At 37.9% G+C, this 26,853-nt stretch overlaps 1 protein-coding gene across 3 annotated transcripts in view; it reads left to right on the top strand.

The window, feature by feature from the left end:
* The window catches only part of abcc8 (ATP-binding cassette, sub-family C (CFTR/MRP), member 8), a 136,247-nt gene that overhangs the window by 62,109 nt on the left and 47,285 nt on the right, over positions 1 to 26,853 (top strand). For 2 of the 3 annotated variants that reach the window (XM_069898411.1, XM_069898420.1), the window contains exons 9-18: positions 1,750 to 1,884; positions 2,651 to 2,813; positions 9,483 to 9,523; positions 11,480 to 11,625; positions 14,021 to 14,126; positions 14,407 to 14,517; positions 16,503 to 16,578; positions 17,376 to 17,481; positions 19,109 to 19,141; positions 24,918 to 24,956. In XM_069898411.1, the coding sequence (XP_069754512.1) occupies positions 1,750 to 1,884; positions 2,651 to 2,813; positions 9,483 to 9,523; positions 11,480 to 11,625; positions 14,021 to 14,126; positions 14,407 to 14,517; positions 16,503 to 16,578; positions 17,376 to 17,481; positions 19,109 to 19,141; positions 24,918 to 24,956 (956 nt within the window). The remainder of the gene's footprint in view (positions 1 to 1,749; positions 1,885 to 2,650; positions 2,814 to 9,482; positions 9,524 to 11,479; positions 11,626 to 14,020; positions 14,127 to 14,406; positions 14,518 to 16,502; positions 16,579 to 17,375; positions 17,482 to 19,108; positions 19,142 to 24,917; positions 24,957 to 26,853) is intronic. The other variant, XM_069898430.1, reaches the window with a different exon arrangement.

The following is a 26,853-nucleotide window of genomic DNA, read 5'->3' as shown; positions in this document are numbered from 1 at the left end:
GCCAAATACAAGAAGACCCGCTCTTGCTAGAGGTTAGGCACCACTGCCATAGGCACTATTTTCTGTAGATACACACCGATTTCGACTGCAAAAGTTCAATTGATTCTTTCCTCCCCATTCCAGTGTTTATCAACCCCCAGGCATTTATCGATCCCTTCAATAGTCCCATCAACCTTCAGGGATTGATAGAAACAATTTTGGAGACCCCTGTGCTCAACTAACCCAATCATACCAATAATGAGAAATAATTTTTGGAGGTTGGTCATCTCAGCTGCAAATCAGTGCCTGTGACTCACCTAATTTAACTGCTTCATAGATTACTTTCCTTCCATTATAAAGAGAGTTATGAAAATATTGACAGTTGTCTCATGTCTTTTGAACAGCTAGCAGCAAATTTTAATTCATCATATTCACATTTTTTTAGATACTTGCAGATCAGAATTTTTTTACAGGTTCAATTACCAAATTTTCCCATGGCTTGTGAATTGAACATGCTGAATGTAATTTTCAAATTACAACCCTCCCAGAAGGGTTTAATAACCTTTATTTATGATATGTTTTCAAAATTGTGTCAGGTTTCCCTCAAAAAGATTAAAAGAGCATGGGAGCATGATCTGCAGTTTTCTACCTCAGACAAAAATTAGGATTTGATTCTTAAATTAGTTAACACTTCTTCACTATGTGCTTGACATTCTCTTATTCAGTTCAAGGTTGTACATCAGACTTAAATGTCTACTGACAAATTATCCAGTATATTTCCTAATCTAAATCTCTGATATGACAGATGTAACGACAGGGAAAAAACTTTGATACATATGTGTTAGTAGTGTCCAGCTCTTGAGCCTTGTAGGAGGGAGATTTTCGTGTTTTGTCAATAATATTACATGTTAATCTTGAACCTAATACTTTAACGGCTTTGTTTGGAGTGTTAGATGATATTAATTAGCTATTTTCTTTGTCTGATCGTCAAGTCACTCTAAGTACAGCTCCTATGGCACAAAGAGCTATCCTACTTAGATGGAAAGATCCTGTTCCACCCACGTAACCCACTGGTTATATCATATCTTGTCTTAATTTAGAAAAGATCAGGTATTCCGTATTGTATGCTAACACTCATTTTCATAAAATGTGGAGTCCTTTTATGGACTATTTTCAAGCTCATTAAATCTGTTTGTCTTGATCATTGAATGTATTTATTTATATATATAATTTTTCCCTTCAGTTAGTAATGTTTTATAGAATCAACAGAACTATACTACCTTTAATTTTATGTCAAAACATCCCAGATTTTTTCATTAGGGGGTTAGAGTTGGTTCTTTTTTTTATTTTTTGTCATTCTGACAATATTATATGGGGAAAGGGTTAATCGCTATTGTTTTATTTTTGGAAATGTACTTATCATAAATTCTTCATATTTGGTAACCTTGTGTTCTCTATACAATGTGTGCTTATTCCTTAAAACTTAACAAAAGAATAAAGAGTTATGAGAATGTTTTTGTGTATAGTTCCATTTACAACTAAAAAGGTTGCTATATCCCCCACCCCCCCTTCAAATTCTTTAACAATTATGTTGTTGGAAATGGTGCTGATAGGTGCAAGATAACCAGGTTTGATTTGTATTTTGGAAATGGTAGTAATCCATTGTTCTTCTTGAAAAAATGAAGTTACCTTCGTCCATTTTTTTTAATCATATCATTCTGGCACTGCAGAATTATTTTGATTCCTGTGTAAATTATTTTTTTATTGCAGATTATTGTAGGTGTGCTTCTTCTCTATTACCTGCTTGGAATTAGTGCCTTAATTGGAGCAACAGTAATTGCATTGCTGGCCCCAGTCCAGTATTTTGTGGCAACCAAATTCTCTCAGGCCCAGAGAAGCACATTGGTGAGTATGACTGAACCTCACATAATTACAGGCTAATTGCAGATTGTTCATTGGTATTATTTTCGTTCCTTAACATCGGTTACACTTCTTAATCAAGTGGAAAAAAAAATAAGATACAGTATTTGTTCCCAAAATTACATCATGACTGTTCTTAATGGATAGAACACACATGAGGTGCATCAACTAATCTTGCTGCTAGTTTAATCATTCTGACAAAAAACATACAAAAATTTTATTGTAATGAATGTGTCATGAAATTTGTTATATTGCGGCAGCATTGCAGTGCAAATATTACAATAAATTACATTTCAAAGCAAATAAATAATGCAAATAAAGTAGGAGAAAATGACATCATCTCCATGGCTCATTGTCCATTCAGAAATCTGATGGCAGAGGGGAAGAAGCCATCCTTGTGCTGCTGAGTGCACATCTTCACGCTCCTGTACCTCCTTCCTGATAGAGCAGAGTGAAGAGGGGATAGCCTGGGTAGCGCGGGTCCTTGTGGATTGAGGTTGCTTTCCTAAGACATCACCTCTTGCAGATGTCCTCGATGGAGTAAAGACTGATGTCTGTGATGTTCTTGGCTGAGTTAACAACTCCTTCGATGTATCTTTTTCCCTGCTGTGTGCATTTGTAGCTCCATAATAGACAGTGATGCAACCCATCAGAATGCTCTTCATGGTACACCTGTAGAAATTTTTGAGAGTCTTGATAGCTTAATTTGTCCATCTCCAAGCCCTGCCACTGATTTTTCGACCTATTACAGGATTACTCAAATGAGCGCTTGAGGAAAACCAATGAACTCCTACGAGGAATCAAACTACTTAAACTCTATGCTTGGGAGCAAATTTTTCATAAGAGTGTGGAAGAGACTCGACACAAGGAGCTCACAAGTCTCAAATCTTTTGCTCTTTACACATCTATATCGAGTAAGAAAAACTTTTGTGTTCATTTTTAATGTGGTAATTTCAATTTGAGATTTGCTTCTTTAATTTTGTGCTTTTATTTATCAAGCAATTAAATACATTTTTATTCTGTTCACCTAAAATATTCATGCTCTTTTATTTTAATTTTGACCTTAAGCAGATATACGAGCAATGAAATGAATACCCTAAAGCTCCAATGATCTGTTATTAGATTGTTTGAAATTCCCGACAGTTCTATCGGTGACTCTCTCATTTGTACATTAAGATCTCATGCATGAATGTACTATCCACAGATCTGCACATTTGCAGGTCTGCCATCTGTTACTGAAGTGTGGGACAAATGTGTGAGAGTGGACTGGGGTTGGGAGCAAGAACACCAAGGGTGTGAAGTCAAGGTCAAGAACAAGAAAACAAATTCAGAGTTTTCATGCTCAAAATTCACTGTGTTCAATGGAAAATGTATAATATCATTGTGTAATAAATTTAAAAAAAGATGCAACATTTAGGAAAATCATTCCAGCACCACTAAAATCCAGAGGGTATCCGGTTAACATGGAGGAAGTAATGTAGATAAGGGGAAATTAATTTCGGTATACATTATATAAAAATGTTGGTTAATTATGAATATTTATATGTACAATTACATCACATACCAAAAAGCTTTAACGTTGGAACAATACCTCCTTTGATTTGTTTCACACTTTGTTCTATTACAGTAGTATTGTAAGGTATTTGTAGATTCACATTAATTTGTTTTATTTGTACCTTAACTGCTTCTAGGAAAGTTCAAATAATTTGATATGGAGTTTGTTAAATTTTGCCTATTCTAATCTATTGCTGGTAATTATAAATAAGGGACAATATACCAAAGGTGAATTTCTCACTATTCTCTTATTCCATGGCAATCTGACATTGTGACTCCAGTTCTGACATACATAGGGTGAAAATATTGAGACATTATTTTATTAAATATTTGCAACATGATTACAATCCAAAACTGGTGCCTTGACATAAGATTGTTGTGAGGAATAACAAATTAGCTACCAAGTACTACCTAAGGAAACTAAATTATTCTGGGCAACATCTGTTTGCAACTAATATCTACCTTGCAATGATTTTGTTTGCTTTTTTTTTTGGCTTGTTTCATTAACAAACTCATCCAAAGCTGTCTCTGAACAGGAACAGTGCATTTCTTCTTACACCTTGGCAGGCCCTCCTTCTGAAGGTCGGCCACAATGCTTTTAGAGGCAGATGTCCAGGATTTTAGGTCAATTATGTGAGGACAGGGATCAGTTTTCAAGTTAGGATGGTTTTCAATTCAGGACAGTTTCTGATCAATGGTAACCTCCCACCCACCACCCCCCCAGGATATTGATAGAGGTGGACTCATTGCTTTTGAACGGCAGGGGGTGATCGCTGGCTATACTGTTCTGCTTCAAATCTAATTTTTTTTAATTGCAACATTGCAATTAAATTTCTCAAAATTGATAACTGGGAGGACAGGTTTGCCCTGTGAAAATTAAATAGATTAAATCCGCTTGACTAGGGTCACAGTCTCTGAATGAGAAAGTGAGGTGATAAAAAAAATTAATTTGTCTATAAGTTGGTGAATCTTTGAAACATTGTAGTTAAGAAAAGTGTAGAGAGTTAGTCATTGAGCACATTTGAGAAAAAGATCAATGGATTTTTTTTGATATTAAGAGAATCATGGGATATAGGGTCAGTGTGAGAAAGTGGTGCTAAGATAACAGATCAGGAGAACCAGCCATGAGGAGCTGAATGGCCCACTCCAGCATCTATTTCTTAAATTTATATTAACTCACATCTGCAGATTGGGTTTTGAATTGGGAATTAATCTAATTGGATTTTCAATGCTTTAACAGAATTAATATTCACTGCACTAGGTGGCAGTATAAATTTAAATATATTAAATTCAGACATATAGCATGGTAAAAGTCCTTGCCTCCCAGTTACACAGGGTCGGTGCCAGAATGAATGTTAGAGAGGGGCATTAGCGTGCAAGAAGAGGGCTCATAAACTTGCTCAGCGCAGGGGGAGGGGGTGCTGTTAATATCATGATGAGGTGATGAGAGTGCTACTTTTATCGCGTCAAGCATCACTAGCTTGACGGGAGGGGGTGGGGACAGGTCTGACAGCGAATGATGGCCACAGCGCCTTGCTTGGGGGAGGGCAATGTCCGCAGATGCCCCCCCCCCTTGGCGCTGACCCTGCAATTTACACCAGCTGGTATGTTTCAAATGGTGGGAGGAAACCAGAGCCCCTGGGGAAAACCTACACAGATATGGGGAGAACATACCAACTCTTTACAGACAGCGTGGGATTCAAACCCCACTCCCGATCGCTGGCACTGTAATAGGGTTACACTAACTGCTAAGCTAACCATGCCACCTCTAAGTGGCTGACGTTGCATGAAGAAGTTGCTCTTACAGGTTCATTGATTTGGAATGTTCCTCAGTGCTTCCATCTTGAGTTTGTACAATGTAAAGATCTGCATTGCCTTCATAATGGACATTTTTATTGTGACTGTCTGGGATGAACCAGAACGTGTAATAGCTAAACTCATCATACATCCATTAACACGATCTCAGTTTTGGTTTCAAGGAATCATTTGTATTCTGTGCTGCTTGGTGAGTCACATACGTAGCATTTGTTAGTTCTACCTTTGTTTAAAAATCCCTTGTTGGTCTATTTAGCTCCATAATCTCTTCTGAAGGAAGATTAAACAGACTAAATTCTCTTGACCAGGCTCACAATCTCAGAATTAGAGAGTGAGCTGATTTTTTTTAAAAAGCTATTTGCCTGTAGGTTAAGTGAATCTTTCAAACATTGTCACCATCAATTCTGCCTTCTAAATCTTCCTGAACTCCCTTCCTAAATCTAATAAAGCAGAGAAATGCTGGAGGAATTCAGTAGGGTTTGAAGCCTCCATAGAAATATAACTGACACTTTATAATGAAAAAAAAATAGATTTTATTCACAATAAATTATGTACAAAATGAACCCATTTCAAAAGTCTCTTCCCACCCTTAGTTTTGTATCCATACATTTCCCTGCTGCACATTTTTTACATTAATTTCTGTTTGCACCATTGTGACACCTTGTTGTTACTACCTCCTCTTACGTCAGAGGCTTCCCCTTGGTCTCAATCCCTTGATGCCAGTAACGGAAGGACTCTAGACTGTGGACCTGCCCCACAGCATTTTCACATTGGCTGCTCCAAGTCTCAGTAGATCCCTCAGCATGTATTCCTTTAGCCTGGGGTGTGCCAGTCAGCAGCATCCCCTCTCTGACATCTCCGTGTGCTGAAAGACCAACAGGTTTTGGGCAGTCCAAAGTGTGTATTTCATTGCATTTGTTTCCATCATTGCTCTCCTTTCTTGCAATTCAGCAAGTCAAGGTCATCCAATTCAGCCATGTGTTACTGTTATGTACTCTTGTGTCTCTGCATTCATTATCATCCATCATGCAGGCAAATAAGATTAGTGCATTGATCACTTTCTGCGCCATTAATATTCCATGCCAGCAGAACCCTTCGTTTGTGGCTTAGACTCGCTGAGCCCAGCCCTCTCAGTCAATCTGATCATGGCTGATCTACGTTGGCCTCTTCTGTTCACCGTAGATTTCAATTTATTGATCTTTCAATTACACTGGACAACAAATTTTTTCAAAAGGTTTGCTTCCTGAAGAAAAAATTGGGGATTATGATAGACAACTTCAAGCTGAAAACAAAGGTAATTTCAGATTTGCTGTATCACATAGGAAGTTGGAGAAATATTAAATTAACTTTTATTGAATTTACCATATTTTTAAATTTAATTTTTTTTAATTTTAGACATACTGCACTGTAACAGGCCAATTCAGCCCTATGAGTCTATACTGCCCAATTTACACCCCATTAACGTACACCCTGGTATGTTTTTAAAGGGTGAGAGGAAATCAGAGACCCTGGAGAAAACCCACGAAGAACGTACAAACTCCTTACAGACAGCATGGAATTCAAACCAAGTCCAGTCCCAATTGTTGGCACTGAAAAGGCATTGTGCCAATTAATCACATAATGATGCTGATACTTTGCGTTACTTCAACTGACCTAAAAATGATTTGCCGCTGATTTTCATTTGTACCTAGCATCTGATGCCTCTCATGTCAGTGTCCAACAATCATCAGCTAGCATTGATGGATTCCAGTTGCCTGGATAACACTTTTCCATGGTTGCAATGTTCTGGTGAAACCTTTCATTATGTCTGTTACTGACTGCACCAAGATCAGCAGGGAAGAGGTCCAAATGGGAATGCAAAAAATAAGTTTTTGATGACATGTTGCACTTCATGGTTTTGTGTGCTTGAAGTAGACTTAAAATATGTCAGGAAATCACCAAAGCAATAGATCATATCTAAAAAATGGCACATGATATGAATATTTTCAGGTGATTTTCATGATCAGCAGCCCAAAATCCATAAAATACCCCCAAACGTGTTCAGGAAGCAAAATCTTCATTGTCCAATGTTTTTATTTATCTGTCTTATGACCTCAGATATATCGAATGATCCAATCTTCCCCATTCTTGGGGAAGAGAATTCCAGAGATTCACATTTCCCAAGGAAAGAAATTTCCACATACCAACAAAAAAATCGAAAATGGCATCTCTTCCCTCATTAAAAAAAAATCCTAGCTCACCAGAAACACAACTTACTTTGCTTTTGGCATCTACTAACTGTCAAGCTTAGTTACAACTCTTCTGACCAGTCTCAGGGTGGCTTTGATACAACCAGACTTATTTTTTCCTGATGGACCCTTTTTGTAAATTAGTTCACCACATGGGATAAATGTATCAGAGTATAACTGTCAAGGAAAGAAGATGATGCAGTGTTGCAAACAATGAGAAGCTAGGGAGACTCTGGTTGAGAGAAATGATCCCAACCCAAAATGGTGACTGACCATTTCTACCCACATTGTGTCCTGCCACCTTTTCTTTATTTGCTCAAGATTCCAGCATTTACAATGTTTGTTTCTCTAAAGCAGTAGATATATCTGCTACGGAAAGACATGGATCAACATTCATCATTTTGATCAGTGGTTTTCAAACCTTTTCTTTCTACTCAGTTACCACTTTAAGTAATCCCTATACCACTTTAAGTAATCCATATGTCTATATGGATTTCAGTAAGGCCTTCGATAAGGTTCCACATGGAAGGTTCAGGCATTGGGTATTAATTTTGAAATAGTCAAATGGATTCAACAGTGGCTAGAAGGAAGGTGCCAGAGAGTCATGATGGACAACTGACTGTCAGGATGGAGGCCGGTAACAAGTGTGCCTCGTGGATCAGTATTGGGTCCTTTGTTATTTGTCATTTACATTAATGATTTGGATGATGGAGTGGTAAACTGGATTAGTAAATATGTGGATGATACAAAGATAGGTGAAGTTGTGAATAGTGAAGAAAGTTTTCAGAGATTACAGAAGGATTTGGACTGCTTAGAAGAGTGGGCTGAAAGATGACAGATGGATTTAATACAGATAAGTATGAAGTGCTTCATTTTGGAAAGAATAATTAAAACAGGACATATACAGTAAATAGGAGGGCATTGAGAAATACAGAAGAACATAAAGATCTAGGAATAACAGTTCATTGTTCTTTGAAGGTGGAATCTCATATAGATAGAATGGTGAAGAAAGCTTTTGGTATGCTGGCCTATATAAATCAAAACATAGAATATAAGAGTTTGGAAGTGATGTTGAGTCTATTCAAGGCAGTCGTGAGGCCAAATTTAGAATACTGTGTAGTTCTGGTCACCAAATTATAGGAAAGATATCAATAAGGTAGGGAGGGTTCAGAGAAGATTTACTAAAATGTTGCCTGGATTTCAGAATCTAGATTACAAAGAAAGATTGAGTCAATTAAGTCTTTATTCATTGGAGTGCAGAAGGTTGAGGGGGAATTTGATAGAGGTATTTAAAATTATGAGGGGGATAGATGGAGTTGATGTGAATAGGCTCTTTCCCTTGCGGGTAGGTGAGATTCAAACAAGAGGTTATGAGTTAGGGGGCAAAGGTTTAGAAGTAACATGGGAGGGAACTGAGTTGAATGACCTTCTGGAAGAGGTGGTCGCGGCAAAGTCAATTTTGTCATTTAAGGAAAAGTTTGATAGGTATGTGAGTGGAAGGGAATTGGAGAGTTATGGGCAAAAAGGAGATCTCTTAGAGATCAGTACGAACTTGAGGGGCCGAGATGGCCTGTTTCCGTACTGTAATTGTTATGTGCTTTAAAAACCAATGCTCTACACGCAATTGTTACTGAAATATTTTGCTTGAGAAAAATTGTAATTGGCCCATTTCCTTTGGAGTTATGAAACCATGCACATAATGAGTCAATTAAGTACGATTAAAACAGTAGTTTTCAACCTTTTCCTTTCCACTCACATACAATTTAAGCAATCCCTTACTAATCACAGAGCACTTATTGCATAGGGATTACTGAAAATAGTATGTAAGTGGAAAGAAAAAGGTTGAAAACCACTGATTTAGATGATTGAACATAGCCTTTAATTCAGTTTTCTTGAGAAAGACATATTTTACTGTTATTTTTTGTAGCCATGAGTACAAAGTTGCTTTCATTTTGTTGCTTCAAAAGGTTTTCTCCTTATTTGCAGTTTTCATGAATGCAGCAATACCCATTGCGGCAGTCCTCACAGTGAGTAACCAATATTCCCTTGACAAATCATCTCCTTAGACTGCATGAATACTAATGTTCAAAATATTAATATGTGGGTAGTTTACTTAGTAATTGGATTTCAATATTTTTTTCTTATTTTATTTCTCCTTAAATTTTTCGGTCCATATGACAAATATAACTGGAGGTGGATGATCACCTGCTTCAAAATTTAATTATGAGAAATAATGCTCGTCTTGTTCTCCTTATCTGTCTGGTGATGAACCTGATCTTCACTGATATACAGAACACATTCATGTGGACAAACCCTATAGTTGAAGTTCCACTTTATTATCATCTGGTTGTACATATACTATTCGATGAAACAGCATCTCTCCAGACCATGATATACACACATAAGCACTCAATACACAGTGCATAAAAAGAATCAAAGTAAATACTTTGGATACAGTTCATCAGTCTCACATAATGTAGTCCTGATTTTGATGCCCTGTACCTCCTCTCTAATGGTAGTGGGTTAAAGATACTGTGCGCTGAATGAAGCGGGTCTTCTATAATTCATTAAGCCCTTTCACATGAAATAGTTGATACCGTGTAAAAGTCCACACCCCCTCCCCCCATAATTGGCCCAAAAATCTGGTATTTTTCATATATCACTTGTGAAAGTTAAGCTCCCTACTTTTGGCTCTGGCTGCCCACCCATCCAAGTTTCCAACTCTCCTGGTCGCCTGCTCATCCGAGCTCCTGATGCCCGGCTGCCATCTCTTATCCAGGCCACAGCCGCCTGCCCATCCAAACTCCCGACACCCCAACCGTGACTCTCGCCTAGGCCGTGGCCTCCCACCCGCCCATCCAAGCTCCCGACACCCTGTACGAAACAGGGACTTGGCGCAGTCAAAAGTAATATGTGATCCCCCCTAAATCAGTGGTTCTCAACCTTTCTCCACTCGCATGCTACTTTAAATAATCCCTATGCCATCAGTGCTCTGTGATTAGTAAAACCATGCACATAACAAGTCAATTAGGTACGATTAAAACAGTGGTTTTAAAACCTTTTCTTTCTACCCACATACCACCTTAAGCAATCCCTTACTAATCACAGAGCACCTATATCATAGGGAATACTTAAAACGGTGTGTGAGTGGAAAGAGGAAGGTTGAGAACCACTGCCCTAAATGTTAAATTAAAAAAATTGGTCCACAAAATTCGACTGTTACACACCTATATAAGTATTTCAATAATGCTCCCCAGTAAATAGTGGCATTAGAGGAAAGGGAGACCCCAGTGATCCTCTTAGCTGTTTTAATGATCTGGTAGCAGCTATCATAGCACACAATGATGCAACCAGACAGGACAGTCTCAATTGTGGACCTGTAAATGGTTATCAAGATCAGAGCCAGTAGTCTTGCCCTTCTCAGTCTACTAAGGAAGCGTTGACACTGCTGCTCCTTCCTGACTAATGAGGAGGAGCTGTGAATACAGGATAGGTTGTTCCTTATATGCATGCCAACGAACTTTGTGCCCTCCACTCTTTCCTCAATGGAACTGTTGATGTGAAATGGAGAATTGTCAACCTTGGGCCTCCGGAAGTCTACAATCATACCGTACATGACAAAATACACTAGTGCTTCCATGCACCACAGTATCTAATGTAACAAAATTCATTTTTTCAGCATAGATTTCTAAAACTGATTTACTTGTCCAATAACTGCATGTCACAGAATTAAAAACTCCTAAAGTACTTTCAACCAAAACTTAGCATCAAATCTCATAAGGAGCAGATGAACCAAAGGGAAAAGAATTGATGTGAATTTGTTTTATGAACTTTATCTGTCCACTTATCTGGTGATTATTGATTGAAATTCAGATGCCTCTGTTGGACAAGAGTAGGCAGGCTTGCATGTTTTTTGGGTTATTATTTTATTATATTATCATCAACTTATAGAGAGCTAACTTTGTTTTCTGATTTATCAAAAGACTTTTGTCGTTCACACTCACCTCTATGAGGACGCAGACCTCTCACCAGCAGTGGCCTTTGCCTCACTCTCTCTTTTCCACATTCTGGTCACTCCCCTCTTCCTGCTCTCAAGTGTGGTTCGTTCGACTGTCAAAGCTTTAGTGAGGTAAAATGTAGTTTAAACATGTGGTTAGATATTTTGCTCTACTTAATGCCTTTGCAATGCCTAAATACAAACAAGATGAATAACATCCAGTATGTAGAGAGTCTTGCAAAGTAAACTTGCTCAAAAATATTCAATATTGTACCAGCAACTCTGTGTTCATTTTCACTATGTAGTCAATTATTAAGGCTTCCTCATCTTCTATAAAACAGTACAACTCCGATTATCCAACATCAGATACTCCAAAATCCTCATTTATCTGAAAAAATATTAAATTTCAGATAAATGAGGATATCTGAAGCAAATCAGAAATCCTCATTTATCCAAAAATTTTTTTGGAGCTGAACTGACCTCACAGGTTGAAAAATAAATTCATCCGACGTGAAATTAGAACAACAATTGTCTTCGTTTCAGGTAATTCCCTCCCCCCTCTCTTTCCATTTCTTCTTTACCTTCCCCTATTGACTTTTCTCTCCAACTCTCCCACTCAAACTCTGAGCTGTTGTCTCCTGGCTGCAAGTGGTCAGAAGAATCCCTTGTCCCAGCTTCATCAAGGAGAGCAGCCCCCCAGCAGCAGCGGGGTCCTTCACTCCCGGCAGGAGCGGGGCCTCGATGGGGAGGTGTCAGTGATCGGTGGTAGCCAGCAATTTTTTTGGTGAGAATTAAATATTATTTTAATGCTTAAAAAGCCTTCCCTTGACACTTGTTGTTTAAACACTGTTACAAGTAATTTGCTGTTGCTACTGGGCTGTTTTTTTTAAAAAATGATCAGTTCTCTGAAAAAAAATTATCCAACATAGGCCCGGTCCCAACCATTTCAGATAATCGGAGTTGTACTGTACCTTCCTTATGTCAGAAGGCTGGAGACTGGGATGCACGGACCTAAAACTGCACTATTCCTGCAGTGGGAAAAGTTTAAGCTCATACTGAGAGTAAGAAGGAGTGTTGGCATTGGGAGGCAATAAGATTTGGTGTTGGCACAACTATACTTTCTGGCCCATGAGGTGTCGTGTTTGCAGACACCATGGTTGAAGTAAAAACACAATGCTGGAGAAACTCAGCTGGTCAAACAGTGTCATTATTGTTGCAAAGATACATAACGAATGTTCCAGGCTTGAGCCCTTCATCAAAGGTATGAAAAAGTGTCAGCAAGTGCCCAAAAAAAAAATGGTGGATGGGGAGGAGCAAGGTGGAATTTTATTTTTGATGTTATTGAGTAGTGACTTTCATTTTAACATCAGTTTAGGATAAGTAAAAGTGAGTGAGATTAAGATGGAAGGTCATCTTTGCCCTAATTCTTATCCTTGTAAAAATATTGGGGTTTGGTAATGGTGGTGGTACTGCATGGAGGGGTTTAAAAAATTATTCCTGATTATTTTTAAACTGTTTAAAATCAGTCTTTAAAAAAAATATTTCTACCATTTTCTTGTAAAAGAAGACAACTGAGTGTTTCATCAATGGTGCATAGTGAGGAGAAATACCATATATTTTGGTATACAAGTCAACCGGCAGATAGGTCGACCCCACTTTTTTGGCCTCATTTTATGATTTTATGGTATATCTGGTGTATAAGTCGACCCTCATTTTTCGGGGTGTCCAGATCTCCCAAGAACAACCCAAAATGTTTTAAAATACCCCAATTGCAAGTAATAAAGTTGTAAATTAAGTTAAAAAAAATAACCTCGGCCTACCGAGTCAGAGGAGCAATGACCAACGGGACTGGAGCAGTAACATCGTGCTCCTGGCAGGAGCAGGAACCTCAGCCTACCAGGCAGGAGTGGCGACATCGGGATCCTAGGTAGGAGCAGTTATGGTGGCACCTAACGGTGGGGAGGCGTCGGGGAGCGGCAGAGCCAGCGGTGGGGAGGTGCTTCTAACATCGACTTGTACACTGAATCGACATGAATCTGGGTTTTTTTTGGTGAATTTAAGGTCTCAAAAGTATATCTGGCGTATAAGTTGACCCTCATTTTTTGAGTGATTTTTGAGGGTTTTACGACTCAATTTATATGCCGAAATATACGGTGCATTCAGTGTTTTCTTGACTAATGTACTGATGACCTTTCAAAGGTAAAATTGGAGGAAACATGTCCTGTCCAGAAGTAAGTTGGCCACCCTAGCATGCCAGTATGGATGAACTAAAATAAAATACACATACAGGGAAGGTAATAGAATTGAGTTCATGCCTATGAGTGCCTATGGACTTGTTGCAAAAAAAATCAGTTCATTCATCTAAATGAAAATCAGTGAACATATAACAAAAGAGCTTTTGAAACATTTCTCATCTTGGATTGTACTTTTTATAAACATTAAAATAAGCATAAGCAGGAGTAGTTTAAACATACTTCTCATTCTCTTCATGGCTTGTAATTTTGTAGTAATTGTCACTTTTTTTCAGTGTACAAAAACTTGGTGAATTTTTCTCCAGTGAAGAAATCGGAGAGGATCAGAGCAGAGTTGTGGTGCAGCTGAACACTGAAAAGAATAGGAAATACCAGACTGTAGTGAGTACAAGTTAGCATTGCAGCAATGCATCCAGCCAGCAAGCTCCTCTGTCTGTCCAGCTCCCTTTTATCATTCCTAAATCTTCATCATCTGCTATACAGTACAACAACCCAGTGACTGAAATTTCATCACATTTGTCTTTAACATTGTCTGTACTCCCATGCATGAGCTGCTTGGAATGTATTCATAGGTTTCAAGCAAGAAATTTTGTATTTATTTAATTAGCACTTTTAATGCAATGAAAATTTACCCTTCGGTTTTCCACTCACTCCTGCACAGCCCCTTAAAGTTATTAACCGCAAACGGCCCACCAAGGAGGGATGGCAAAAATACGAACCTCAACCCAGACAGCAAATAAGCAACACAGAAGGAGATGATGAATTTATAAAGGTGAAATAATTGTCACTAATATCTATTTTTTATAATAGTTACTTTACTTATACTTTAATGAAGCTTTGCTAACTTTAGGGTGCAGGTTTATATTTCACAATGTTCCTATATTTTAGAAGTATTTCACTGTTGCAATTATCTAAGGATATTGTCACCCTTGAAAAAATATCACTGGATCTCAGAATCATGGCATTGTTAAAGCTCGCTCGGAGGTAATTTGACTTATCAATTCTGTGCATCAAGTGGCATAATTCAATGAGATCTGAAACATATCACAAACTCATTGGAACAGTTGAAACAGAGTTTAAATTAAACCTAAAAGAGTGTTTTTCATCAAAATTAGGTAAATACTTGCACAGGCATTGATTGTTAAGCTTGAATTGCTGTGTAGTTTGAGGTCTATTCCAGAGAGATACTCCTTTAAGTTGTTTTCTTGCATTTGCTCACACAATTCCCGTTCCAAGAGCACTCAGTTCTCTGCCTGCATGTTTCCATCCAACACCACTTCCACCCACTCCCCCCCACCACCCCTGAGCAACCCCAATCCAGACTCACTTCTTCCAATTCTTTCTCTGACATTTATTCCTCTCCACTGCTCCCCACTTCATTTCTCTCTAAAACTGCCAGCACACCATGCGATTTTTGGGCATTGTACTGAGAGAGATCTCACTGACAGGTCTCAGGCACAACACTAGTGAGCACCTTCCTGTTGAAGTGTGATCTTTTAGGTGCCACACAAGTTCCAGCCTAATTTATTACGTGAAGAAGACAGCAAAAGTTTGGAGATAAAGCACAGCAGAGGCTGGCTGCAGTTAGGGAGGGGAGGGGCAGAAATTATATCAAGGAGGCCAGAAGCTGGAGTGTAATGGTCGTTAACTGAGTTCTTGCTTCTCCCAGTCTCACATCAAGGTAAGTATATTTCAAATCCTTTTACAAATGCCAACCACTGCCATGCTCCTTTTTACCACTATGTTCATATGGCATGCCTCATTAGCTCTTGCTTGATAATGACTCCCAAGATGTAGGAGTGACTGACCAAGTAATCATTCCAGGTTTGCTGATATATTCACTCTTGTTACCCATTAGGCAGTCAAAATACTGTCTGAAGCAAGAGGGAGCTTCAGTGTTGCTGATCCGACCCTATTTTGAGTGTAGAACCAGCATGTATGATTTGCTGAGCACGATTGGTAAAATATAATGGGCAAGATGAAAAAAAAACCCAAAAGGGCAAGTATTAAAAATTAGTTTCATTGAGCAAGGAAAAAAACTGTCCTCCTCCAACTGCACAAAGAAAATGTGGCCCACTGTTTCCCTCCATCTTCTTACACCTCCAACTGACTTTCTTTCTCCAGATCCATGACATCATAGCCTTTATGGGGGTGGGGAAAGGGTGCAGAATTCACCTGAAGAGTTAAATTACAAGAAGGATAGATACAGATTATTTTAGCATTGTGAGGAGGGGGCTTAATTGAAATCTTTAAAAGTATTAGCATTTTATTGATGGGGAGAAACTGTATGCTCCAGCAGGGGTCTCCAGAACAAGAGAGGAACATCATAAAATGAGAATAATTTTTAAGAGGGAAAATCAAATATCATTTTCTTGGCACAATGGCTTGTGGAAATTCAATTCTTCTCTGCCTTTGTGGAAAAGTTGTTGAGGTGAGAACAATTGAAATTTGAACATTGAACTTAATAGATGTGGTTGCAGAATCAAGATGTGTTAATGAAAGATCCAAATGAATCATGATTTAATTGAACGGTGGGACTGGTAATGATTATATTCCTTTTTCACTGTTCTTTGCTGCAATTTAACTAACTGCAGTACAAATCAATGCACAGTGCTTACACCACCGTAAGGGCATGTCAGTGTGGTAAATGATGTTGCTGTAATCTGGGCATGCAGTTCAAGAAGTACTAATATTGATCTTGTCATTTAAAATAATTGTATCTTACAGAGTTTTCTATTTTGTTTCATATGAATGCAGGTAACAAATGGATTTTTTACCTGGACATCCGATGGAGCCCCAACCCTGTCTAACATTGATATCAAGATTCCTCATGGTAGGATAAAAAGTGAACTAAATGAATCATGAATTAAAAAAAAAACCTCAATTATAAACTCTTTTTGTTTTGATTGTGATTTTCACCAAACAACCCCTGTAACCTCTGGGTAATGTAAAGTTTCTGTTAATGAAGTTGGTCATTATATTACATGTCCTGTTGAATTTTCCCAAGGTTTTCTGTTGGGGTCATAGAAAGAAAGGTTGCTCTTCATACAGGCAAATGGAGCTGTTGCTAAATTGTATTCTTAGTGGTTTGGAAAGGGTCTAATAAAATTACTGGGTTTTAGACTGCAATAAAATGTTTGTGGCAGAAATGGGAAATGTTTTAGATGGTTAAGTAGACCTCTTGGACTGGTCTTGTGTGTTTGGACACTGAAAGAACCCCTGTAAGCAATGGATTACTGGTAGTTTTGTTCAGACAGTGATTCTGGGGATTGTTCAGAAGAATTGTATTTTTCTGCTTGACTCCTCCCCCTTCCCCACTCCATTTACGTGGTGAGTTATTTATTAAATGACTTTCTTTTTAACCTTCAAATATGTCCAGAAACAAATGAGTGGATAATTGGCATGTACTATAAGAAAGACCTCTCCTTTTTGTCCTGAGGTTACTTGATAACTGCAACCATGACGGATATCCTATTCTCACATTTTAATTTCCAGTGGTATTGGAATGTATAGGGAAACCAGAGTTGAAAATCCCTCCTTATTATTGATCAGGAACAATTCAACCAATGCTAAATACCAGAGTGACGTTGAGGAACTATAAAGCTGAAATAGTTCCCTTTTATTTTTCAGGGCAGCTAACCATGATCGTTGGTCAGGTAGGATGTGGCAAATCTTCCCTGCTCTTGGCAATTCTTGGAGAAATGCAGAAAAATTCAGGAAATGTCTTCTGGAACAGGTATTGATCCTGGTGAATATCATCAGAATATTGTCCTAAATTGGAAGGGCTTTGTTCACCTGTTGAACTAATCATAGGTGCATGCTTCATAATTGTCCTATACATCTTCATATTTCCAGATCTGTATTATAAAGTAAATTCAACATTCAGCAAACATTACAATCCCATCTTGTAATTTTAACAAAAAAAGAAATATAACAATTATAATAACAAATACATTACCCATATTCCATTTGCCCTTTGGGAAACTGGGTTGCAAAGAGGCAGAACTACAAACTTGTTCCTTGCCATTACTCGCTCTAGGATGTAACAAACATGATGAGGTGTCCTTATTCATGACAGCATCTTTCAGATGCAGTGTGAAGCAGAGGCCCTGTCTACATTCTCAGGTAAATATCATAACATTGCTCAAAGTACAGAGTGAACAATTTACTCACTGCAGGATTTATCCCTTAAATGACATCTAAACTAAGACCTATGGGATGTTGGGCTTCATTAATAGGGGGATTGAGTAGAGAGGTCATGTTGCAACTCTACAAATCTCCGGTAAGACCACACTCAGAGTATATTGTATTCAGTTCTGGTCACCTCATCATAGGAAGGATGTGGAAGTTCTGGAGAGGGTGCAGAGGAGATTTACCAGGATGTTACCTGGATTGGAATGTAAGTCTTATCAGGCAAGGTTAAGCAGACTTTTCTCTTTGGAGCGTAGAAGGATGAGATGAAACTTGATAGAGGTCTACAAGATGATGAGAGGCATAGATAAGGTGTTCAGCCAGCACCTGTTTCCCAGGGCAGGTACAGCAAACACCAGAGCACATATGTACAAAGTGAAGGGAGGGAAGTTTAGGAGAGACATCAGGGGTAAGATTTTACATAAAGAGTTGTGGGTGCCTGGAATGGCTTGCCAGGGATGGTGGTGGATGGTCATTTAAGACTCTTAGACAGGCATATGGGTGAAAGAAAAATAGAGGGTTATGGGGGAGGGTGGGTTTAGTATATTTTTAAAGGAATATGAGCCTGTCCTGTTCTATTTTTATAAATGGAGATGATATAATTACTTATTTCGGAGCATTTTTGGGATCTTGCTGTGAACACATTGTATGTTGCTTTTCCACCCCTATAATAATAGTGACTATACATCAATGTTTGGCAGCAAAAGTTGTTGAAACATGCTGAAGTTTTGAATGACATCGTGAAAATTCCTCTTTTAGTCAGTTTGTCCAAGGGCTACACAGTGGTGCTAAAGTTAGTGCTCTTATCAAAAAGTTCAGGTGACCTAGGTTTGATTCTGATCTTAGGTGCTGTCTGTCAGGAGATTGCATGTTGTCTTCCAATTACTGCTTGTATTTTCCCCAGGAGCTCCTGTTTCTTTCCATGTACCAGTAATTAATTGCTGTAAATTGACCTTATTATAGTTGGCTGGCGGGAGATTAGGTTGATTGGGAGATGGGATGGGGTGGTTATTGAAGAAGATGTGGAAAGGAATGGGTTGCAGTGAGATGCGAGATGGATGTGCTCTGAGAGCTGGCACAGACTCCATGGACTCAAGTAGACCAAATCAAGTATTACAAAGAAACATTAGGACCAAATGCTATTCATATTTTTTTTCTCATTCATTTTCCAGAAGTGCTGATGTTGAATCAACAGAAGAAGTCAGGTATGGCCTCCAGTAATAATCACTCCATTAACTTATCCTAATTTCCTTCAGCTTTGTGTTTCCCAGTTCCATGCTGAAAATTACAAAAAAAAGTTTATTCTCGTGTACTTGTTTTTAATGTATTCATTTACTGACAGCACTGGCAATTGTTGTTCATATCTAAATGCCCCAGGCTTGAGGAACAAGTTATGGGTTTATTAACTTCATGCTTCTATCTTTTTCCTCTCTTATACCAATAGAGTGCTTCATAAATCAATTCAAGTCATCAATCTCATTCACTCCATATGCTAGTGGCCTTTACATTCTGACATATGTTGAGAACATTTTACAAAAATCACTGTAAATGCTCCCTAATGAAATAGGCCAGAGCAACTTTAGCATCTCTGTGATGCTGGATCCTGCATCACTTGAGGGATAGCAAGGCTGATTGCAGTTATTACAATGTAGGCAGTTACTAGTTGGGTATATATCATAAATTATTTGTATACAAGCATACCCGGTTAATGTTCCAAGCAAGTTCAGTGTTATGGAAAATTGCACTGTCAAAATGTTTTAATTTTTAAATGTTCCAATCCTTTAATTATTTATTATTTTACCTAGAACTCTTATGCAAACATATGCATAAAATATTTAAAAGGGATATATAAAACTAAAAAATGGCAAAGATCTTTATTGGCAATGCATGAACATTATTTATTTAGGAAAATATTTGTCTAATGTAGTGCAATTCTTTAGCTTTTATTTCAACATTGCATACCTTTATAACATTGAATAGCATTTTGTAATTCTTGCCGAACTCTATTTATTTATTTTTTAAAATATGGACATACAGCACAGTGACAAGCCATTTTAGCCCACGAGTCTGTGCCACCCTATTTACACCCCATTAACCTACACCCCCAGTATGTTTTGAACGGTGGGAGGAAGCTGAAGCCCCCAGAGAATACCCATGCAGACCCAGGGAGAATGTACAAACTCCTCATAGACAGCGCAGGACTTGAACCCCAGTCCAGTTCTGATTGCTGGCACTGTGAAGGCATCACGCAAACTACACGAAAAATGTTGATAATTCCTCTGTGATTAATTCTTTCATTGGCACTTCATTAGCATCTTAATTTTGCAGCTCATCTTCATATAAACATTGTTGATTCTTTTCGTCAACTGCATTCTTGATGTAAAAATCTTTCCAAAACTGTGTTGAAGCTATGGCATTTTCTCCTGCCGTAGAGAAAATGATTGTCACAAATAATAAGCCTTGAACCTGGAAATGTCACCCTGATCCATTGGCTGTAGCAGAGGTTGTGTTTGGGGATAAAAAAAAATTATATTGACATTTTCATTCAACTCAGAAATAGCAGTTGAATGAGTTGGTGCAGTGTCAAACAACAATAACATTTTAAAATCCAGGTTATTTCTGCAGTAACATTCAGTTGCAGGGCAAAAATAGGTTGTGAACCATTCTTCAAACAATTGTCTTGGTCACCCAGGCTTTTCTATTTGATCGCCATATTACAGGGAGTGTACTTGTTGTACAGCCTTTAAGAGCATTTGGATTCTCGGAATGGTACACAATTTAAAGAGGCTTTAATTTGAAGTCCCCCAGATGCATTTCCGCCAAGTGTCAATCGGTTTTTCAAAACTTTATAGCCTGGTTAAGATTTTTTTTGGACTAAAATGGCATCTTTTTCCAAAATAATCCGGTTTCGTCAGCATTGAAAATTTGCTCATCTTTGTAGCCTCCCCGGTCAATCATTTCTTTTAGTTCAGTCTGAAAGCTCGCAGCTGCATCACGATCAGCACTCGGAGCCTCACCACTAATTCGAACATTATCGAGCCCCATGCGTTTTTTTTTAATTGTAAAGCCAATCAAGTTTCCCCCTTCATTTGCATTTTTTAATGTCCAATAGAGGTTTATTGCTTTAACTTGAATTGTCATTTGACTTAATGGAATTCTTTTCTGGTTGCAATCTTTAAAAGATGTCCCATATTTTCCATTGCAGAACTTCTATGTCTAAAAATCACTTTAACCATATAACCTTCAAGTCCGTACTGGTTCACTTGAACAACTCCAAATTCAAAAGGATTGGTGAAATCTTTACTATGTATTGTCAACACCAAAGTCCCTGTAGTTTTCAAGCCATTCTGACAAGTAACTTAGAAACATTACATTTTAAACACTTGATATGTCAGGATAAGAAGGATTTTTCAAGGGACACAACTTTAAAAAATGACATCTAACTTTATTAAGAATGGAATTCAACAACAGGAAAAACTGATTGAATCAGACAAATTCTATGAGCATTGTCGAGCAGAGAAAAATGGATTAGTTTTCCATCCCTTTCTAAGCTACCCCATTACCACTGCAGGTACTCCCTATCTTACGACCGTAATTGAGACTGAAGGATCAGTTATATCTCAAAATGGACGCAAGTTGGAATTTTGTCCCCGTGTGTGGAGCACTTTAGTCATACAAGATGCTGTTGCCATTCCATGTTCTTTGATTTTATCTTTCTTCTTGATTAGAGTTTGAACAGACGATTCATTCAAGCCGTTGACTCATGCTATTTTACCAAATGAGGCACCATCTTCACGTTGCTTAATAATTTCCAGTTTCTTTCCCATTGTTAGCCACTTACCTTTTATTATGTGAATCACCTTCGCCGCATTTCCTTATTCCACTCATATTTTTTGTAAGGGTGCACTTTTATACCACACATTTAAAATACCCCTGTATTACACAATAGTCAAGGCCTTCCCACTCAAAGTATAGAGCGATACTAAAATAAGTTAAGCAATAACGAAGTTGAATGAATGCAGTCGAGTGGCGAGCATTGTTAAATTATTGCACCACTGTTGATAATGCAATATTAAAAAATGTAACAATTTCTGGTTATTACTATATTAAAATTATAATATTACTACACTGTATTAAAATTATAAATCATGTAATATCAAAACCAATGCTATACAAAACCATGTTATACAGAGTATGTCTGTATATTATAAATTGGTTCTTTTACAAAATATATGAATAACTTATGATATATTCCCCACTAGAATTGATTATAATATATTGATGATCTAGAATCAGAAGTTTTCAAACTGCCCCCCAAACTCGTATTCCACCTTAAGCAATCCCTATGCCATAAATCCTCTGTGATTAGTAAAGGATTACTTAAAGTGGGATGTCAGTGGAAAAAAAGGTCAAGAACCACTGCTCTTGACCAAATTGTTACTGAAGTATTTTGCTTGAGAAAAATTGTCATTGGCCCATTTCCTTTGAAGTTATGAAACCGTGCACATGACGAGTTAATTGGGTATTAAATCAGTGGTTTTCAAATTTTTTATTTCTACTCACATATCACTTAATTAATCCCTTGCTAATCACAGAGCATCTATGGAATAGCGATTGTTCAGGTAGAATGTGAGTTGGGGGGCAGTTTGAAAACCATCGATCTAGATAAAGGATGACACTAAACTGGGTGGCAGTGCGAACTGTGAGGATGATTCCAGAGGGCAGAAGGGTGGCTTGGACAGATGAGGAGAGTGGACAAGTACTTGGCAGGTGTATTACAATGTGGAGAAATTTGAGTTAACTCACTTTGGTGGCAATTACAGGAAACCAGATTATTATTATTATATGAATGATGACAAATTAGAAAAAGGGGAGGTGCAATGAGACCTAGGTATCATGGTACATCAGTCATTAAAGGTTGGGATACAGCTATAGCAGAAGGTGAAGAAAGCAAATTGTGAGAGGTTTTGTATATAGAAACAGGGAGGCGTTACTGCAGTTGTATCGTGTCTTGGTGAAGTCACACTTTGTCTACAGCAGTGGTTCTCAACCTTTTTCTTTCCACTCACATACCATTTTAAGAATTCCCCATGCCATAAGTGCTCTGTGATTAGTAAGGGATTACTTAAGGTGGTATGTGGGTGGAAAGAAAATGTTTGAAAACCACTGTTTTAATTGTACTTTATTGACTTGTTATGTGCATGGTTTCATAACTTCAAAGGAAATGGGCCAATGACAATTTTTCTCAAGCAAAATATTTCAGTAATAATTAGGTCTAGAGCAGTGATTCTCAACCTTCCCTTCACACTCACATACCACCTTAAGCAATCGCTTACTAATCACAGAGCACTTGTGGCATAGGGATTACTTAAAGTGGTATGTGAGTGGAAATAAAAAGGTTGAGAACCACTGGTCTACAGTTTTGCTCTCCTAATCTGAGGAAGGACATTCTTGCTATCGAGGGCAGCAAAGGTTCACCAGACAGATTCCTGTGATGGCAGACCGATGTATGAAGAAAGATAGGGTTATATATTGGAATTTGCAAGAATGAGATGGATTTCATTGAGAAGTATAAAATTCTGACAGAACTAGAAAGGTTGTGTTCAGGAACTATGTTCCTGATGTTGGGGATATCTAGAACAAGGGGTCACAGTCTAAGGATAAGGGGTAAGACATTTAGGACTGAGATGAGAAGAAGCAACTTTGCTCAGAGAGTTGTGAACTTGTGGAACTCCCTGCCACAGAATGTCATGAAGGCCAGTTCATTAGATATATTCAAAAGGCAGTTGGATGTGAGCCTTGTGGTTAAAGAAGTCAAGGGGTACAGAAATGAATAGGGTACTGAAGTCAGATGTTCAGCCATGTTCATATTGAATGGTGGCCCAGGCTCAAAGACTAAATGGCAGGTGTATAACAATGTGAACAAATGTGAATTAATTTCTATGAAACCATTGTGCTTTACCAAGTTTATTTTTTTATATATATACAGCACAATAGAAGCCAATTCCAGCCATTTAATCCCATGCCGCCCAATTACACCCAAATTAACCTAAGAGCTGATAAGTTTTCAAGGTTGGGAGAAAACTGGAGCGCCCAGGGAAAACTCACACAGACACTGGAAAAACTTACAAACCCTTTTCAGACAGCACCAGTTTTGAACCCGGTTTCTGGGGCTGAAATAGTATTGTGCTAACCATTACATTAACCGTGACACATTTGGATGATTTTATAAATAGGAGCATAACGATTGGAATGAATTAATTTTAAAAATTCATTCAATAATAAATGATTTTGTCTAAAAGCTGTGTTATCTGCAGTTATCAAGATTTAAGTTTTTTTGATTGTTCTGTAAATGCAACAGGAAATACCAACTATTGACCAACATTTAAAAAAACTCAGAGAAAGCTATAATATTTATTTAACACATCCTTTGAACATTAGAGAATCAAAAAACTTTTGGCAGAGCCTCCTGATAAGAGGTTCAGGAATCACGTTAACATTTGTGCAAAGCTCCAGACTGCCTTGTTGTGGAGGGACAACAGAAGCCATGGAATTTTTAAATAGAAACATAGCATTTAGCTATAGTTATTATACCTGATTGGAATCTTCTATCATTTTCCCAAAGCAAGAGAACAAGAAGTAATTACATCGTTCTGAGAATTTTTTTGAGTCATCTAATGAGTATGACTGACAATCTGTAAATAGATCAGAAGAATACATTAAAAAACCAAATATTTCCATGACAATTGTTCTCATTCTGTGGAAATACCATTTCCAAATAATCTGCTGTGTATTACTGTAAAAAACAAAATGCTGGAGAAACTCAGCTGGTCAAACTTTACAGATTGTTGTGATTTACTGCAGTGTATTAATGCTTTTTTTCATTTATGTCTCCAGATTTCAAAGCGTGACTAAATTAATGGATGCTATGCTGTACTAAGCAGACATAATACTGTCTTCTTTCTGTTTAAAATATTGCAGCAGTACCGAGGAGGACACCGCTGTTGATGTTGAAGTGAGGTACATTGTCATTCTTTCCCCATCACTGGAAAGCTGTTGCCTAACTCTCATTCAGTGTTGTTCCACAGTTACAAATATTAGGAAGCTGAGTTGTGTGTGTCTCTTTGATCTCTCTTTGCTTAAAAAAAAATCATGTTCCAGCCTTATGCAATGTGTTTACTACTTGATGACTTGTCTGTGCAGTTTTCTTGGAGCCCAAGTCGCGTTTATTTATCGTTCATACCATAAACTTTATAGTGTACAGTGAAAACAAGATAGCATTTCTCTGGACTGTGGAGCTGGTTATTTACATGGATAAATTACCTCAGAAACATTTGATTAATAACATATCAATTATAAATATGTTACACATGCTAGCACCTGTGTCCCCAGAGTTCAAAAGCCTCACGGCTTGGGGGGAAAAAACTGTCTCATAATCAGATCGTGAGGGCCCAAGTGCTTCAGTACCTCTTCCTGGATGGCAGAGGGAGAACAAATTGCGGGAGGGGAGCCCTTCACAATGTTTATGGCTTTCTGCAAACAAAGGTCATTATAAATGTCTAAAAGTACAGAGGAACTAGATGAGAATAAACTTAGTGCATCCACTTTGGAAAAGACACGTGTGCAGCATTTAGACAAGTTATTATTATCTGATTCATTTCTTATTTTTGATACGCATAGAAAGTAAAAGTTCCTGGAACGTGGAACTATATAGCGCAGGAATTGGCCCTCGTCATATGATGTCTGTGTCGACCTTTAGGCCAATTAAAACTGTACATCTCTCTGAACGTGATCTGCATCCCTCCATTCCCTGGATTCCCCACTTCCTCTAACAGTGTGTTCCAGATATCTACCACTCCCTTGGAAATAAAATCTGCCTCTGAAATCTCCTTCAAAACTTTCTCCCTCTACCCTTCAAGCTCTGCCTTCCAGAGGAAAAAATCTAACCTATCTATACCTCTTATAATTTCTGATAACTATATATAATTTTAAATCAAGTTGCCTCTCAGCTTCTGGTGTGGCAGAGAAAACAATCCATGTTTGTCCAACCTTTCTTAATCATTAATTCTCTCATCCAGGCAACACCCTGCTGTACTCCTTCTACACTCTGCAAGATTGCTTAACGAGTGTATTATTTTGGATTACTAACAATATTTCATTCAAATTTGACAATTATTAAATCCATACGCCTTGTTAAAATTATGAGCAAATTACTTAGGGAAAATATTTTTCTAATTTATGACATGTATTGCCACTCAAATAGCTACCATAAATACATGGATTCAATGTACTTACATTAAAACCCCTGGTATCCGGAATTCAAGCAACTACAACTTCAAGCAACTGGCAAAAAAAATCAAGGAAAATAAAATTAAACATGAAAATAAATAAAAATAAAATAATAGGTAAAATTAAGCAAGTTTAAAATTGTGAAAGTAAAAATTATCTGAAGTAACATAAACCTTTGGTGAAGATGGGAGCAAATATTCAGCCAGTGGAGGGCCTTGGTCGTGCTTTGCTCATAGCAGCTTTTTGAATAAAGTTGTATTGTGGAGCGCGTCAAAAGAACCGAAGACTTGTTGATCCAAACCAAGGCTTTTATTAACTAAAAGACTGGAGCCTATCACATGTAGGTTGACCAGTCCAGAATGACCTGGTCTGGCTAGGAGCAATCCTTTAAGACCTGCCAGTAGGTGTGGCTACACTCTCAGCCAATCACAGTCATCCTACATTACCATCTGTACATATACACATTGGTGATAGAATCTGACAATGTATGAAACAGCAGTGGCGTCACCCAGGATAGAGAGGTGGTTGATGCCACTTGCTGTCATGATTCTCTCTTAAAGGGTCTCCTTATCCCTGCTTAGTAAGAGCCAGAGGCTTTATCTGTAAATGTAGGTTTGGGGGGGAGGGG

The sequence above is a fragment of the Narcine bancroftii genome, chromosome 1 (genome assembly GCF_036971445.1).
Source record: "Narcine bancroftii isolate sNarBan1 chromosome 1, sNarBan1.hap1, whole genome shotgun sequence".
Classification (NCBI taxonomy): domain Eukaryota; kingdom Metazoa; phylum Chordata; class Chondrichthyes; order Torpediniformes; family Narcinidae; genus Narcine; species Narcine bancroftii.
This window is presented reverse-complemented; position numbering and strand designations above follow the sequence as displayed.